Below are 15,400 nucleotides of genomic sequence, written 5' to 3'. Positions count from 1 at the left end.
GGATGAGGAGGAGGAGGAGCAGGAGGAAGAGGAGAAGGTGGAGTAGTTGAGGAGGAGAAGGAATAGTTGGAGGAGGAGGAAGAGTAGGGTGAGGAGGAGAAGGAGGAGTAGGTGGAGGATGAGGAAGAGGAAGAGGAGGAGAAGGAGAAGGTGGAGAAGGAAGAGGAGGATGTGAATTAGTTGAGGAGGAGGGGGAATAGTTTGTGGTGGTGGAAGAGTAGGGTGAGGAGGAGGAGGAGGAGGAGGAGTAGGTGGTGGAGGAGGAAGAGGTTGTGAAGGAGAAGGTGGAGGAGGAAGAGGAGGAGGAGGAGGAATAGTTGGAGGAGGAGGAGTTGGTGGGGAGGAGGAGGAGTAGTGGTTGGCGGGGTGGAGGGTTGAGGAGGTGGAGGAGGAGAAGGCTTGAGTTACTATTCATCTCAAGTTTATAAACACTTCAAAGACTTCATATTGAATTTATATATATGGTTTAGTTTATAATACAGGTTTGTGTTAAAGTTGGTGTCCTGTGAACAGAGGTTTGAGCAAACTTGGCTCAAAGCACAGAGGAAAGAAGTAATACTTCTTTTATTATTTACGGTATGCTTATTCCGTGCTCAAAGCCAGATTTGTGTAAACCTGGCTTTGAGCCAAGTTTGTGCAAATATTGTTGTCGTGTAGACCCGGCTTTACAATTACAGTGAAGAAAGATCACAGAGAAGAAGTAAGTAAACTAATTTTGAGGAAAGATTGGAAAGTAATAAGGTAGCCTCTTTCATTATCTGTGCCGTTCCTCTCTCTGTCTTGTTGATGCCCCCTCTATAGATGATTGCTCATACAGGTTTATTGATGTAATATCATTTTCAGATCAGTTGATTCTCATTTAAAACAATCAATTATATATTTACTAAGCAAGAAATTATATTTTTCAATAATTTTATTATTGAGATGTAATATATTCTGTTAATTTATTATTAATCCCACATTATTAAGAGACGATCTGGCAACAGAGCAGAGCGAAAAAGACATAGCACTATCCGTTTTGTTGAATGATAGAAAAGGATATAGCAATACCATTGTTAATCAAACACTGCCATTATAATGTGGACCTCACTATGAAATATTGAAGGAGCGCACAGAGAATGAAAGAGAGAAAAATAGAATTCCTTCTACTATGTGGCTCCTGACACATTGAGACTTGAACCTATAGTGAGGTCCACTTTATAATGGAAGTTTAGGAGATAAGGGTTGCCAGATCTCAGCCCTGCCACCCAAACAGCTGATACTGGTATATCTGATGAATTTAACTGTTCAATATTGTTGAAAATAGTTGATCATATTTTATTTTGTCAAGAAAATATATTTATTAAAGATGTTATAATAAATTTTCATAATTGAGATAAAATACGGTATTTTGTCAATTAGTTGAATTTTTACATTTTTGATAAACGATGTGGCAACATCGCAGTGCGTGATTGATTGATTGAGTACTTTATTTATGTAGATTACAATATACTGGCTTATACACTTATATACAATAGCTTACAATACAGCAAAATTATAGATGAATTTACATAATATAGACTAAGAAAATAATTATTGAAAGTATATGATATGAAAAAGTAATTTGTAATATAATAACTATGGATAATTATATTGTTATGCATCTACATAGATTGACGGAGCTTTGGACATATCAATGCCCATTCTTCGGAAAGAATATTAAAAATATCCTCCCCACTAACTCTCTACCAAAGTTAGAGAGATAGCGAAAGAGATAGCGTAATCTGCTTTGTTGAACTATAGACAAAGATAGCAACACCATTGCAAATTAAACTGCCATTATAACGTGGACCTCACTATATGCTTATCCGTTGTCACAGTCTGTCGTTTAACCACTTTGTCGTCAGTGTAAAATAGAAATAGTTTCAGCTTGTCTAGTCTCCACTTTGTTCTCTCCCCATGACTAAGAAGTAAGAAAGATTTTGAGGTTAGTTTTGTTAGTTAGATTTAGATGTTGAGGTTAGTTTGGTGTGATTTTCACGTGTTGTAATCATGTTGTGAACTTAGTGATTTTTATTTACTAGATAAGTGTTATGAAAATCGTAGATTTTTCAATTTTTCCCAATTAATGACCTTATTCTTCTTAATCAAATGTTTAATACCGGTTGTAAAAAAATGAAGACATCCTGGAATGACATTACTCCAAAGCTTTCTACTACCACTTTAAAAGCTGTTGAAGATTTGGGTTTCACAAGCATGACACCTGTGCAAGCCAGTTGTATACCATTATTTTTAAAAAATAAGGACGTTGCAGCTGAAGCTGTCACTGGTAGTGGCAAAACTTTGGCTTTCCTTATCCCGTTGTTGGAAATTATGAAAAGAAGAAATGAACCGTGGAAAAAGCATGAAATAGGGGGGATTATTATATCTCCCACTCGTGAGTTGGCGTTGCAAACTAAAGGAGTTCTTGATCATTCCTTAATCAAGATGACTCGAATTTCATATCCTTATTTGCGGTTGGTGGTAACAGTGTACTCAAAGATGTTGACAGTTTCAAGAAGAACGGAGCCAATGTTATTATAGCTACGCCAGGAAGACTTGAAGATTTATTTACGCATGCAGATATCAATTTGCCTTTGGCTGTAAAATCTTTGGAAGTTTTAGTATTGGATGAAGCTGATAGGTTATTAGATTTGGGTTTTGAGAAAACATTGAACACAATATTCCAGTACCTGCCTAAACAACGAAGAACTGGACTTTTTTCTGCTACTCAAACTAAAGAAGTAGAAATGCTGATTAGGGCTGGACTAAGAAATCCTGTTGCAGTTTCGGTAAAGCAAAAGAATGACTCTACTAATTCTCTTTCAACTCCTTTGAATCTACATAATTATTATTTTACTGTTGAAGCTAATGACAAACTTGACGCTCTAGTGAATTTTATCAAGACAGAAGGTTACAATAAAAAATACATTTTATTCATGTCAACTTGTGCGTGTGTGGATTACTTTTCAATAGTCATTAAAAAAATTCTCAGTGGTCTAAAACTATTCTTCATTCACGGTAAAATGAAAAATAACAGGTACAAAGTTTTTGAAAGTTTCAAATCAGCTGAAGATGGAATGATGATATGTACCGATGTGATGGCACGTGGAATTGACATTCCAGACATTGATTGGGTTATTCAATACGATCCGCCGTCATCTGCTTCTCAGTTTGTTCACAGGTGTGGAAGGACCGCTCGCATCGGCAATGAAGGATCTGCTCTCCTATTCCTTTTGCCAAATGAAGAGGCTTATTTGGATTTCATCCAACGGAATCAGAAGACACAACTTTCATGTTTGCCTGATAGTAAAAAATTGTTCCGCAAGAGTGACAAGACTTTTAGAGCAGTTCAGAAAATGCAGCTTCAAGATAGGGATGTATTTGATAAAGCAAACCGTGCATTTGTTTCTTATATCCAGGCCTATGGAAAGCATGAGTGTAGCATAGTTCTCCGTGTGAAAAATTTACAATTTGGTAGGCTTGCAACTGGCTTCGGTTTATTAAGACTCCCAAAAATGCCTGAATTGAAAAATAAAACTATTACAGACTTTACTCCTTTTGATGTAGACTTCAATTCAATTGCTTACAAGAATAAACAAAGAGAGGTCTCGCGGCAAGAAAAACTGGAGCAATACAAAACGACTGGCTCATGGCCTGGTAAACCAGCAAAACATCGGACGGCATCGGTACCCTGGTCGCTGAACAAGCAAATGAAAGCTGATCAACAGGAAAAACGCAATAAGAAAAAGGAGTACAGGAAACGCAAAGCTGAAGAGGGAAAACAAAAGGCTAAGAAGAAGAGGAAAGCAGTGTCTCAAGAGGAGATCGATGAACTCATGAAGGACGTTGCAATGATAAAAAAGTTCAAAAAGAAGAAAATTACTGAAGAACAGTTTAACAATGAATTTGACACCGGTATCAGTTAAGTAAAGAATTTTGTTTTATTAAAAATACATTTTATTTTTTCAAATCTTGATCTATTCTTGATCTACAATATTGACTAACAAGATGGTGAGTCTATGCTGAGTTGTTACAAATTTCTGAAAGGAACCTCAATTAAATTACATTTAAATATTAATATTCAACTTACCCAATCAATTATCACCCACTGTGAATTTTGCAAATAAAAATCTATTACATTTCAAAACAATTAGCTACTAATTACTGAAACTAGATAAGATTAGTAGACCTACTTCAGAGAAAGGTGATTCTGTAGATTATGAAATCTCTTATGTGCAGCTTTAATCACTATCTAGTTTGTCAAGTGTACTCTTCCTTCCAGATATTAACTCACTGTTATGATGTTAAAAAGTAGAATAATTAGCCTAAAGCGATAAAAATGATAGAATCCTAATTATACTTGAATACTTATGCTCCGGGGTTTCCTTATTGGTAGAAAGCAACAGGTATTGGTGCACACACCGAGTTCTATACTATGTAGTTTACGTAATATAGAGCTCACTAGGTGCACACCTAGAGGTACAATTCCTTAGGCACTTGGAGCCGCAAAGGCTGGAGAACATAACCTATAATTAGACACAATTATTCACCAGATATGAATCATAAAAGCAATAGCTCAGAGATAGCCATTCCAGTTCCTCTAAAATGTCTAAACCCATATTGACTATCACTGAAAAGATTATTTTTTTCAAAGTATTCAATCATTTGCACATATAAAATATTCTCAAAAATTTTGGAGAAAATAGGAATTATAGAAATGGGTCTGAAATTATTATAATCAGAAGTAGAGCCCTTTTTAAACAAGGGAATTACCTTAGAGTTTTTGAGGCATTTAGGAAATATCCCCTCATCAATGCAATCATTAAATAAGCAACACAAAATTTCACAAATAAAAGGAGAAGCAAGTTTAACAATAAAAGAATTAAGATTAAAAACATCAAGACAGGAACTATTTTTTAAAGATAAAATGGTGTTATGAACCTGTTCAACACTAGTATGGTGGAAAACAAAAGAACTATTAACAGCATCAGGTACAGAATTTTTAAACTTATCAAGATAATGTGCTACACTGTAATGCGCAGGAGGAACACTCTGGACAATACGATTAACATTGTCTAAAAAGAAATTATTAAAACCATCTGGAGTGTGACCATCACTGTCAATACACTTCGATACATCATTCTTGTTCATATTCTCTCTTACTATAGACCACAATATCTTGGGTTTTACAGTAGCCTGAAGGATACGATTATTATTGTAATTACGTTTGGCTTCTTTCACCATTTTTCTAAAAAGTTTTTTACAGTTATTAAAACCTATTCTATAATTGAGCAAACCAGTGCTTCTATACAATTCATACAACATTAAACAGAATTCTTTCATTTGTCTTAATTCGTTGTTATACCATTTTAACTTATGTGAAAAAGTTCTTCTGGAAACATTCTTCAATGGAAAAACACAGTCCACAATACCAACAAAAATTTCATGGAAATGGGCAAATTTATCATCAATGGAAACAAATGAAAAAATAAACAGCCAATTTACTACAGCGAGTAAAGATTCAAAATGGATAACATTAGTATTACATATATGACGAATAACTCTATTGGGTTTATGATCAGCATAAACAACAGTCTTATGGGAGCTTAAATCTAATGAACACTTAAAAATTATGGCAAAATGGTCAGACACTAACATAGGTTTGACTGCTGTTGAAACTATTCTATCTACATGAATAGAAGTGGCAACATTGTCGATACATGAGCCTGAACCAAACAATGTGGAGGCTGGTCTGGTAACTTCATTAATTAATAATTTGAGATTAAAACTAAGTAACAAATTTTGAAACACCATCTTGAAAGTAGAATTGGTCATAATATCAATATTAAAATCACCGCAAAGGATTACAGAAGCATTTGATTTATTCCTATTATTAAGCCTATCAAGCAAGTTGAACATAATTTCAAAGAAATTTATCCAAATTACTATCATCAGGTACTCTGTACACCTCGATACAGATGACATTAAGCTCATCTATTTGAACTGCTGAGATCTCACAGACACGCTGTACTGACAGTTCAATTAAATAATCAACTTCGAATCCAGTCAGATCATTTTTCAAAAATATAGCAGACCCACCTCTTTTACCATGAGCTCTACAATAAGCGCTGACACAAGTATATCCAAAGACTGTAATCTCCCCGAGTTCAAGTGATCCCAGCCAATGTTCACAAATGCAAAGTATATCTTGATCAAGACTAGAGTTTAGATTAACAAGTTCATCCAATTTAAACTTTCCAATTCTAACCATTGCAAATCAAACACTGTCATTATAATGTGAACCTCACTATAGTGATCCTTTTGTTGCAATGGTTTTTTTCTCTTCTTTTAGTTATTATTCTTCTCTAGAATGAAATATTTCATCTGATAAGATGCTTCTTTTTTATACCAGACTTTCATCTTGGCCTTGTCCATTGACTATGATTTTTTAGAAAATTAGTCACATCAATTTGAAGACGAAATGTGAAAAATGAATAATATGTGTGGAACACAATGTTTGACTGTAGCTTCATTGGTAGCCTATTTGCTCAGAATAAACAAGTATAGACGTTTTTCTGGTAATTAGTTAGGAGGTAAACATATCAAAAATCCTCATACCGAACACATGTGCTAAATGCAGGGGAACCGCTAAGTCGACACTTGTTGCAGAATTGAAGATTCCACGCTAATCTAAAGTTGCTATAACAATTGGAGGAAATGAATAATTCAATTGTGCAACGAGTGTCAACTTGGTTCCTCTCTTTTAGTCTAGCTCGTCTCAATAAAATTGCAAACTCAAAAATTTGTTCCACATTCCCTTGAAAAATTCCTTTGAAAAATTACCATTCCCTTGGATTTATTTGTCAAATCTATTGTAGTACACAACCGAAGTTCACACTTGATAGGTAACTTACCAAAGCCTCTATAACAATAATTGAAGGAAAACATGAAATAGTGAAATTCCGCTAATCAGTGGTTAGCCAGTGTAATGTTACAGTTTGTAAAAATAAACTTCTCACCAGTGAAACGGGACGATTTAAATAATTTACTAATTCTTCAAGAAAAGTAATTTTATAAGTCAATGGTTATAAATACAAAAAAAAGGTAGAAAATTACTGTACAATAAGTGAAAAATTAATATTTGAGTATAACACTTACCAAATGTTCCCCATTGGAATCTATGCCCTGGCTAACTCTATATATTTCATGAGATAGATTTTTTAATGCTCCACAACTCTTTATAATAATGATGATAATTTATTTTTTTGTTGCTCTGTATTAGTGTTTTAAAAGCCCCGAAAAAAGAAAAAAGTTTAATTATAAAAAGGCTAATTGTTTATGGAACTGGTTTATATACTAGGTCATTGTTTATGAAAAACTTCACACTTTTCAAGAGCGAATATTTCATTTTGAATAATACAGTGAGTATATACAACAAAACTTATAGCAATTTAATTATAAAGCTTCATTTTTGTATTAGGTATATAAGATTAGTCAAATAATATATTACTCGTATGTATAATTATGGTTAGTCATGTCAGTGGAACGCGTTGTCTCCTAGTTATTAGCGTGCAAGCAAAAAATGAGAAAATGCAACTCACAAAAGGCTATTAAATTCTAATCGTGACTAAATGCCATGAGAACCAATCACAAAAATTCTGTTGAAAAGAAAGCTTATCTGATTAGTTCTCGTGGCATTTAATCATGATAAAAATTTAACAGGCTTTTGTGCAACCCAGCGTTAGACTATCCTCATTCCTTCAGCACAAGGGTTAGGGATGGAGACGTTTTATATGTCCATTATGATATCTTATAACTAGTCCAAACAAAGCTGCAAAGTCAAAAATTGTGTTCCAAACATTCCCTCCAAATTTCTTTGTCAACTGATCTATTGTTAAACTGGAGATTTGACACTCGAACTATAAAACTGCTGCAACAGACTTAGGGAAATGGATTAGATAATGATTTTTTTATTGAAAGTGTAGATCAAAAATTGCGTTCAATAGCAAATCCTGTCCATGACGTTTTTCATTATCTTGACAATTACAAAAATTCATTGCCAAACTCTTCAAATTCAAAACCCTCTTTCTCTTTTAATCTTACGAGTGTTGAGCAGGTTCATAGTGTAATACTTTCCTTAAAGAATAGTGCTTGCCTTGATGTGTATTGCTTGAATTCTCATTTGTTGAAACTGGCTTCTCCTCATATTTGTGAGGTACTAAGCTCTCTGTTTAATGATTGTATTCTTGATGGCGTTTTTCCTTATAGCTTAAAATTTGTCAAAGTAATTCCTCTTTTCAAGAAAGGTTCTGCAAGTGAGTATAATAATTTTAGACCAATTTTTATCATTCCAGTTATTTCTAAAATCTTTGAGGTTATTTTGTATTGTCAGATTGTTGAGTTCTTTGAAAATAACTCACTGTTCTCCGATAGTCAATTTGGGTTCAGACCTAATAGAAGCACAAATACAGCTATATCTGAATTCATGGAAAACTGTATCTATTCCATTGATGAGAGGTGTAATCTGCTAGGCAGCTTTTATGACATGAGCCGAGCTTTTGATACAGTATCTCATCCCATCCTATTACAAAAGCTCAAATTTTATGGTTTCGATGATATGTCAACCAATTTAATAATTAAATTATTAAATTATTGCCTCTTACTTGAGTGATAGATATCAAACTGCTTTTACGATGGCTGTTTTTCTAATTATTTAAAAGTATCATCAGCTGTTCCACAGGGTTCCACACTTGGCCCTATCCTCTTCATTATATACGTTAATGATCTTCCTGCAGCAATCAGTTGTAAAAATGTAAAACCTTTTATGTTTGCTGATGATTTAGCTGTTCAAATAAAAAATAATAGTCTTTCTGGTAGCTTGCAAACGGTTAATGAGATAATTGAAGATTGGACAGCTTCTAATTCATTGTGTCTTAATAAGGACAAAACTCAACTTTTGGAATTTGGATTTAGATTACAACCTGATAATGCAAAGTTTCTTGGTATAACAGTTCAAAGCAATTTAAAATGGGACCTACACATCAAAATATTATGTGGCAAACTATCGAAGGGAATTTTTATATTGAATAGATTGAAGTTCATTGTTGATAAGAGTGTTTTAATTCCAGTGTATTTTGCTTATCTTCATTCTCATTTGTATTATGGTATTGTTGCCTGGGGTAATGATACGAATGTAAAGAAACTATTTGTGTTACAGAAACGAGCAGTAAGGGTTATTGCTAATGTGAATAGTCGTTTTCATTTTGTGGATTTATTTAGAAAATTCAACATTTTGACAGTGCCAGCTATTTACATTCTTGAATGTCTTATGTATGTGAAAATTAATTTAGCAAGTATTTCTGTAAATAGCAACGTTCACAACCATTACACAAGAAATTCTGAATCTCTTAGAGTGAACCAGTGCAATTATGCAAATACATTGAACTGCTTTAAGGAGTTTGGTATAAGAGCTTATAATAAGCTTCCTGCACATTTGAAGGAGCTAGTAGGAGCTAGAAGTGGGTAAATTTAAGAGAACCATGAAAAATATTTTAATAGAAAAATGCCCGTATAGAAAAGAGGAGTTTTTAATTTGAGGGTTCACGAATCCCTGCGACTCTTTCATATTCTGTGACCTACTTGAGGTATTCAACTCATTTCAATAATAATGTGCGCTACAATAACTGATAGTTTAATTATTATCGTTTAGTTTGTTCAATGTTGAGGCTTTAATTCACTATATACTGCTACAGACTGACTCAACCACACTGTTCTCTATTCATTGTGATCCCGAAGTCTTTGACCTTTTAGATTTATTGCAGGTAAAGTTTCATCTGGTGTGCATTTTATTCAATTAAATAAATTATAAAAATTTTTAGCATACTACCGTAAGCCTACTGCGTTTGTTTTCAATGAATAGTAGAGTTCAATTCCCTGTAGGACTGTTGTAGGCCTACCGGTATATTTTATTCATTCATAAGTGTTTTCAACTTTTCAGATTCAAATACTTCTGACAATGAATGGTTAGATATAATATGTATATAATGGTTAGTTATAATATAATATGACAATCATTATATTTTCAAAGTTATTGATGAAAGTACCGTACTGCAATCCCTATACCAGAACTATTTAGGCGACATTGCGGCAAAATTTCGAAGAAAGACGTCAAGAAAGATCAGCCTGACCTACTGTTATATTTTGAGAGTAGATGCTATTAGAATAGAAAATACTGTAGTTATAAGCTACTCAAACTATGTTTTGGTATAACAATTTCCATTTCAAGTTGACAGAAATATTATTGTCGGCAGAAATATATATTTGATTAATGCTTTATAAAACCACACAACGGCATACTAAAAAAAGATGCCATGTCGATACGGTAGGTACTTGCGAAGGCTATGCAACAGGTTTTTATTAATTTTGGTGATATCTGACGAAGTTTCTTTCTTTTTATACTACAGGTTATCAAGATAGAATAGCCTTATGCTGTATAAATTTCTGAAGAAATTACTCAAATTTATTTATTTTTCAATCACTTGATGATGGCATTATATAGCCGAAATATGTCGTGACTAAATAATTTTAAAAAGGGGACTCAGATTTCTATTTTTATACTAAAATTTATTTGGAAAAAATTGAGATAGTTTTTGAAAATTGAATAAATTTATCAGAAATTGATTTTTTGATAATTTGTTTTACCTGAACAATACCGTGGAAAATGTAGGCCTATATCATCATCAAAACTCCATGAATTCCATAATCAGTTACCGCAACAAATTAGAAGGATTGTTCCAAAAATGTCAACCTAAGGCGCTTAATCTCAAAAAGTAATACGGTAATGAAAATAAATCCACAGAAATATATTTTATTATTATAAATTGATAGAATGCAAATATTGCACTTTAAATAACTTTGAAAAATTGCACATTCAACTCCAGTTTGATATATTACTTTAAATAATAAGACTTATTTTTATTTCCATCAAATTATTATTCTGATATTCTTTAAATTAAGACTAATGCATCTAAATCATATAAATGTAGGATGATATTATGATAAATTTTAATACCCAGAGATAAACTGTTAAGTGTAGCCTCAATTGTCCTTACTCTCACATGCTTGAAATTCTGAGTTATTTTTGTAAATTGTGTTATTCAATTCTACTTCAAATACAGTGGGTACCGTACCTTATTGAAAACACTATAATTTATTTTCTCTTACAACTTGGACATCATCGGACTGAAGATAGTTTTCGGCTTTTTAATTCCGTTACAAAAATATTGGTAGCCTAACATTCTATTTTTTACAATGATATATGAGATTCTGAGTGAGCAGTGAAAATATTATTGATTCACAGAGCTGTCATTTGTGAACGGAAATGATTAAATAATATACTCCAGGCAATGAATGCTCAATAAAGAGTACCGTACGAAATGAAAAGTTTGAAAGACAATTTTCGACCCCTTGTTCTTTTTAGGGTAGTAAGGAGGTAAACATACAAAAATCCTCACCCCTACCCCCTGTGATAAGGGGATGGGGGTGTTTTGGTTTATCGCATAAAACTCGAAAACTATGCATCTTACAGAATTGACTAAGTTGTGGAATCAATATTTTAGGACACTATATGATATAGTCATGTCTGTAAGATGGATAGTTTTTGAGTAATTTTTCCCCAGTGATAAGGGGATGGGGGTGTTTAAGGTTTGCGAGAAACCAAAAAATGGTACCTTTGAACAAGTTCCCCCCCCCCTTTATCACATTGGTCAGGGGATATTTATTTGTTTTTCCCCCACTTGGATGTAATGAGCTGGTTTTCGTGCGTCATATGGAGGCCGAAAATGATTGTTTTCTGACCAGGCCGGTAAAATTTTTACGGCCCTAGGGCTGTAAAATAACCTTGAAGTCAACTGATTCTGATTTGATGTGAACGTGTTTACAAAATAGTTAATGAAACGGAAGCAGTTTATGCTTCTAGAATTGAATAAAGTATTTTGCATTAAGATACTATCATTTTATTTGGATGTATGAAATACAGATAAGATATATTATAAACTATTCAAATACGATTTTCAGAGTAGGTTAGAGCTTCTAAACTAAACTTCCGCAGTTGACGTTGACATTCAGATTGGCCAAATTTCAAGTTTGCTAAAACAGCTGATCAAAAAACTTTTTATTAAAATTGTGTTTATTATTCAAGAATCAAAACATTTATAATAATATCATCTTATTGTCATTTGAAAGAATGAATTATAAATTCAACCTCCCACATTAAAACATAATTGAACATAATCTTTTAGGTTATTTAGACGAATGAGAATAAAAAATAAAAATACTTGGAAAATTTCCTGATATTCATATTACCTCAGATTTGCTAGAGCTATGACCTTCCAGTTTTGCTTTCGGAATATATATATATATATATATATATATTAAAACAGGAGACACAATATACCGCCGGCGGTCTGCTCGGTTGAGAAAGGAGACTCAGTCTCCGAAAAATTTCCCCCCATTTCTAATGTAAGTTTTTAAGTGTTTTCAATCTATATATTACCTATATTTTATATATAACCTATCTAGATAGCCTATTTATACATTACCCTCCTAAATTAACAAAGCAGTTATAGAGTGAAAAGTTTCAAGAGAGTCACTTTTTAAAAGATAAATCAACAAAAACATTGTTCAGAAATGTTTTCAAACAACCTTTTGCATAATATTAGAAGTCATAAAAGACAGGACAACACAACTAGTCCTCTGCCTACGGCCTCGGATTTAAAACCGATTTCGAGCCGGAAAAGTCTCATTTTCGGCCCTAGGTGCGAATTATACTATTACCTCCTTACTACTCTAAACAGAACTGCGGGGTCAAAAATTGTCTTCCAAACTTCTCCCTTCATATATAACTCTTCGTTAACTGGACTTAAATACATCCATAATCATTGATTAAATTGTAGATGTAACATTTCATCTGAATCTAACAATATTGATTACAAAAAATGGTAATCCACATGTAACACACAAGTTTCTAGAACTATTGTGTTCACAATTGAACCTTTAACAAATAATATTATAGCCTATTGTTCATTGCTTATCTTATAAAATTCCTATGCTCAGTTGCCTGCCTCTATTGAGTTCCAAATAACAATACCGTAAGTCCATATTTCACTTGTGATATAATTTCTACAATGATACACACTTGGAAGGATAAATAGTTTCTTAAATACATACAGTACCGTACCGGTAATATTATTTCGGAACAACAATAAAGACGTTACTCTACACATATGGCAACATACCTAAAAACAAAGTAACTCAGGCTATTATAGAACAAAGTTACTGTACGGTATTATAAATGAACATTATAGATAAATGTGCTAAGTCTTGTCTTGTCCCGTCTTTTGACTTCTAATTATGCAAAAGGTTGTTTGAAAACATTTCTGAACAATGTTTTTGTTGATTTATCTTTTAAAAAGTAACTCTCTTGAAACTTTTCACTCTGAGGGCCGGTTGCACAAAAGCCGGTTAAATTTTAACCGTGATTAATTCCAAAAGAGCCAATCAGAGAAGCCATCTTTTCAAAAACGCCTTCTCTGATTGGTTCTCGTGGAATTAATCACGGTTAAAATTTAACCGGCTTTTGTGCAACCGGCAATATAACTGCTTTGTTAATTTAGGAGGGTAATGTATAAATAGGCTAGTGATATGAAACATGATATTATTGAAGAGAATTTAATGCTCTACAAGCTTCATTGTAATAATGAAATAATACTTTTTTGATCCGTGAAAGAGTTTTACGGTTTAATAGAGTAAAAACCTTAGAGCTGAGCGGTGTTTTATTTCAAACTTTTATGAGCGAATATCTCGAAAACTCTGAGAGATCAAAAAATTTTCCAAACAAAACTTGGTGTTGAATGGTCATGTAAGGGTATCACTAAAACTCATAATTAAACATAAAATAAAATGGTACAGAGGCTAATGTACTCAAAGTAAAAAATATGAATAGCCTATTAATTTTTAATACTATATTTATTAAAGTACGGTAGGTAACTGAAGAAATTGAGCTAGCGATATAAATAACTTGAGTTACATTTTGAAGTCTACCCATTATAACGCCTTTTTGTTTAACAATATGAACCAAAATATTCATTTGATTGGTTAGGAAAGACTTGAAAAGCGAACCTAGTGAGGATACTCCGGGTACAAAAGAGGGCTATAAGAACCATACTGAGAGTTGACAGAATTGAGCACTGCAGAGCCCTCTTCGTGAAATACAAAATCCTCACAGTTATATCATTGTTCATCTTGGAATCTATTATCCAAATGAAGAAATCAACCCAAGTGCTCAGATCTGACCGATAAAGTTACAACACTAGAAACAGACAGAACATAGACCTCCCTCAGCACAGACTCTAGAGGTACAGTAGATCCCCTATGTACATGGCCTCACCTCTACAACCAGCTGCCATCTAGCCTAAAAAATATCCAAGACAGGAAGGCCTTCATCAGCAAACTAAAGCACTACCTAAGCAATAGACCATACTACAGCCTGGACGAGTTTGTAGACGAGCACACCTACAGACCATAAGGAATAAACAACCCCTACAAAAGGGAAAGATGAAATGACGATTCCTGCAGCCCTGGCTGCTGGTGAGAACCATAGTATCAAGTATTACAGTGACAAATTTGTATTTGGCTGTAGGACATGGATTTCTATTTTTGCTAGAATTTCCCCTCCCCCTCATACCGTACTTAATTCGAATATCTCTGAGGAATCTTGATCAGGATTAATATTGTACCGGTAGCCTATATCATATGTGATTCTCCACCATTATTTTTCATAAGTTGTATACAGAGTTGGTGAAAATTGTGGAAACACCTTGATATTTCTTCAACAATTATAACTTGACAACAGGTTGCATTGAGGATCCTATTCGAATTAAAAACTACTTTTATCTCGACTCAAATATTTCATCCGCCATTCTGAATCCAACTTCATTTTCTTGAATGGAAAGGTGGCCATATTATGATACATAATTTCAATACAGAATTTTTAAAGAAAATGAATGGTGAAAACCACACATCGATATCTCAAACCGTTTTAAAGATATTCACATTTAAAGATACTAATAAATTAAACAAAAATGAAATAATTCTGTAGGCCTACATTGAAAATATGAAATGTGATTAGAATTTTCTGTTCAATGTGTTGAATATGTGAGTAGATATCACAATGAGTATTTACACAGAGAAGAAGTAAGAGTAATCTTCGTAAGTAGGAGTAATCTTCTTCTTTGTGGTACCTATTTACTGACACTTGATATTGAAATTGATAGTTGAAAAGTTTTTTTGACTTTTAATGTAGTCCTACTCATTCATTTCA

At 33.2% G+C, this 15,400-nt stretch overlaps 2 protein-coding genes across 2 annotated transcripts in view; both read left to right on the top strand.

Annotated features, from left to right (window-relative positions):
* The first annotated feature begins 1,965 nt into the window (after positions 1-1,965).
* Positions 1,966-4,168, top strand: LOC111059489 (ATP-dependent RNA helicase DDX55). The gene is given in 2 exon segments (XM_022347154.2): positions 1,966-2,446; positions 2,449-4,168. Coding segments are annotated over 2 exon segments (1,815 nt in total). The 5' UTR covers positions 1,966-2,130; the 3' UTR covers positions 3,948-4,168.
* Positions 4,169-14,639: 10,471 nt separating this feature from the next.
* The window catches only part of LOC111045458 (nose resistant to fluoxetine protein 6), an 18,174-nt gene continuing 17,413 nt past the window's right edge, over positions 14,640-15,400 (top strand). The window contains exon 1 of the mRNA XM_039422765.1: positions 14,640-14,667. Within this exon, the coding sequence (XP_039278699.1) occupies positions 14,640-14,667 (28 nt within the window). The remainder of the gene's footprint in view (positions 14,668-15,400) is intronic.

Source organism: Nilaparvata lugens, chromosome 3 (genome assembly GCF_014356525.2).
Source record: "Nilaparvata lugens isolate BPH chromosome 3, ASM1435652v1, whole genome shotgun sequence".
Taxonomy (NCBI): domain Eukaryota; kingdom Metazoa; phylum Arthropoda; class Insecta; order Hemiptera; family Delphacidae; genus Nilaparvata; species Nilaparvata lugens.
The sequence above is the reverse complement of the archived record's forward strand: the minus strand, read 5'-3'. Positions and strand labels throughout refer to the sequence as shown.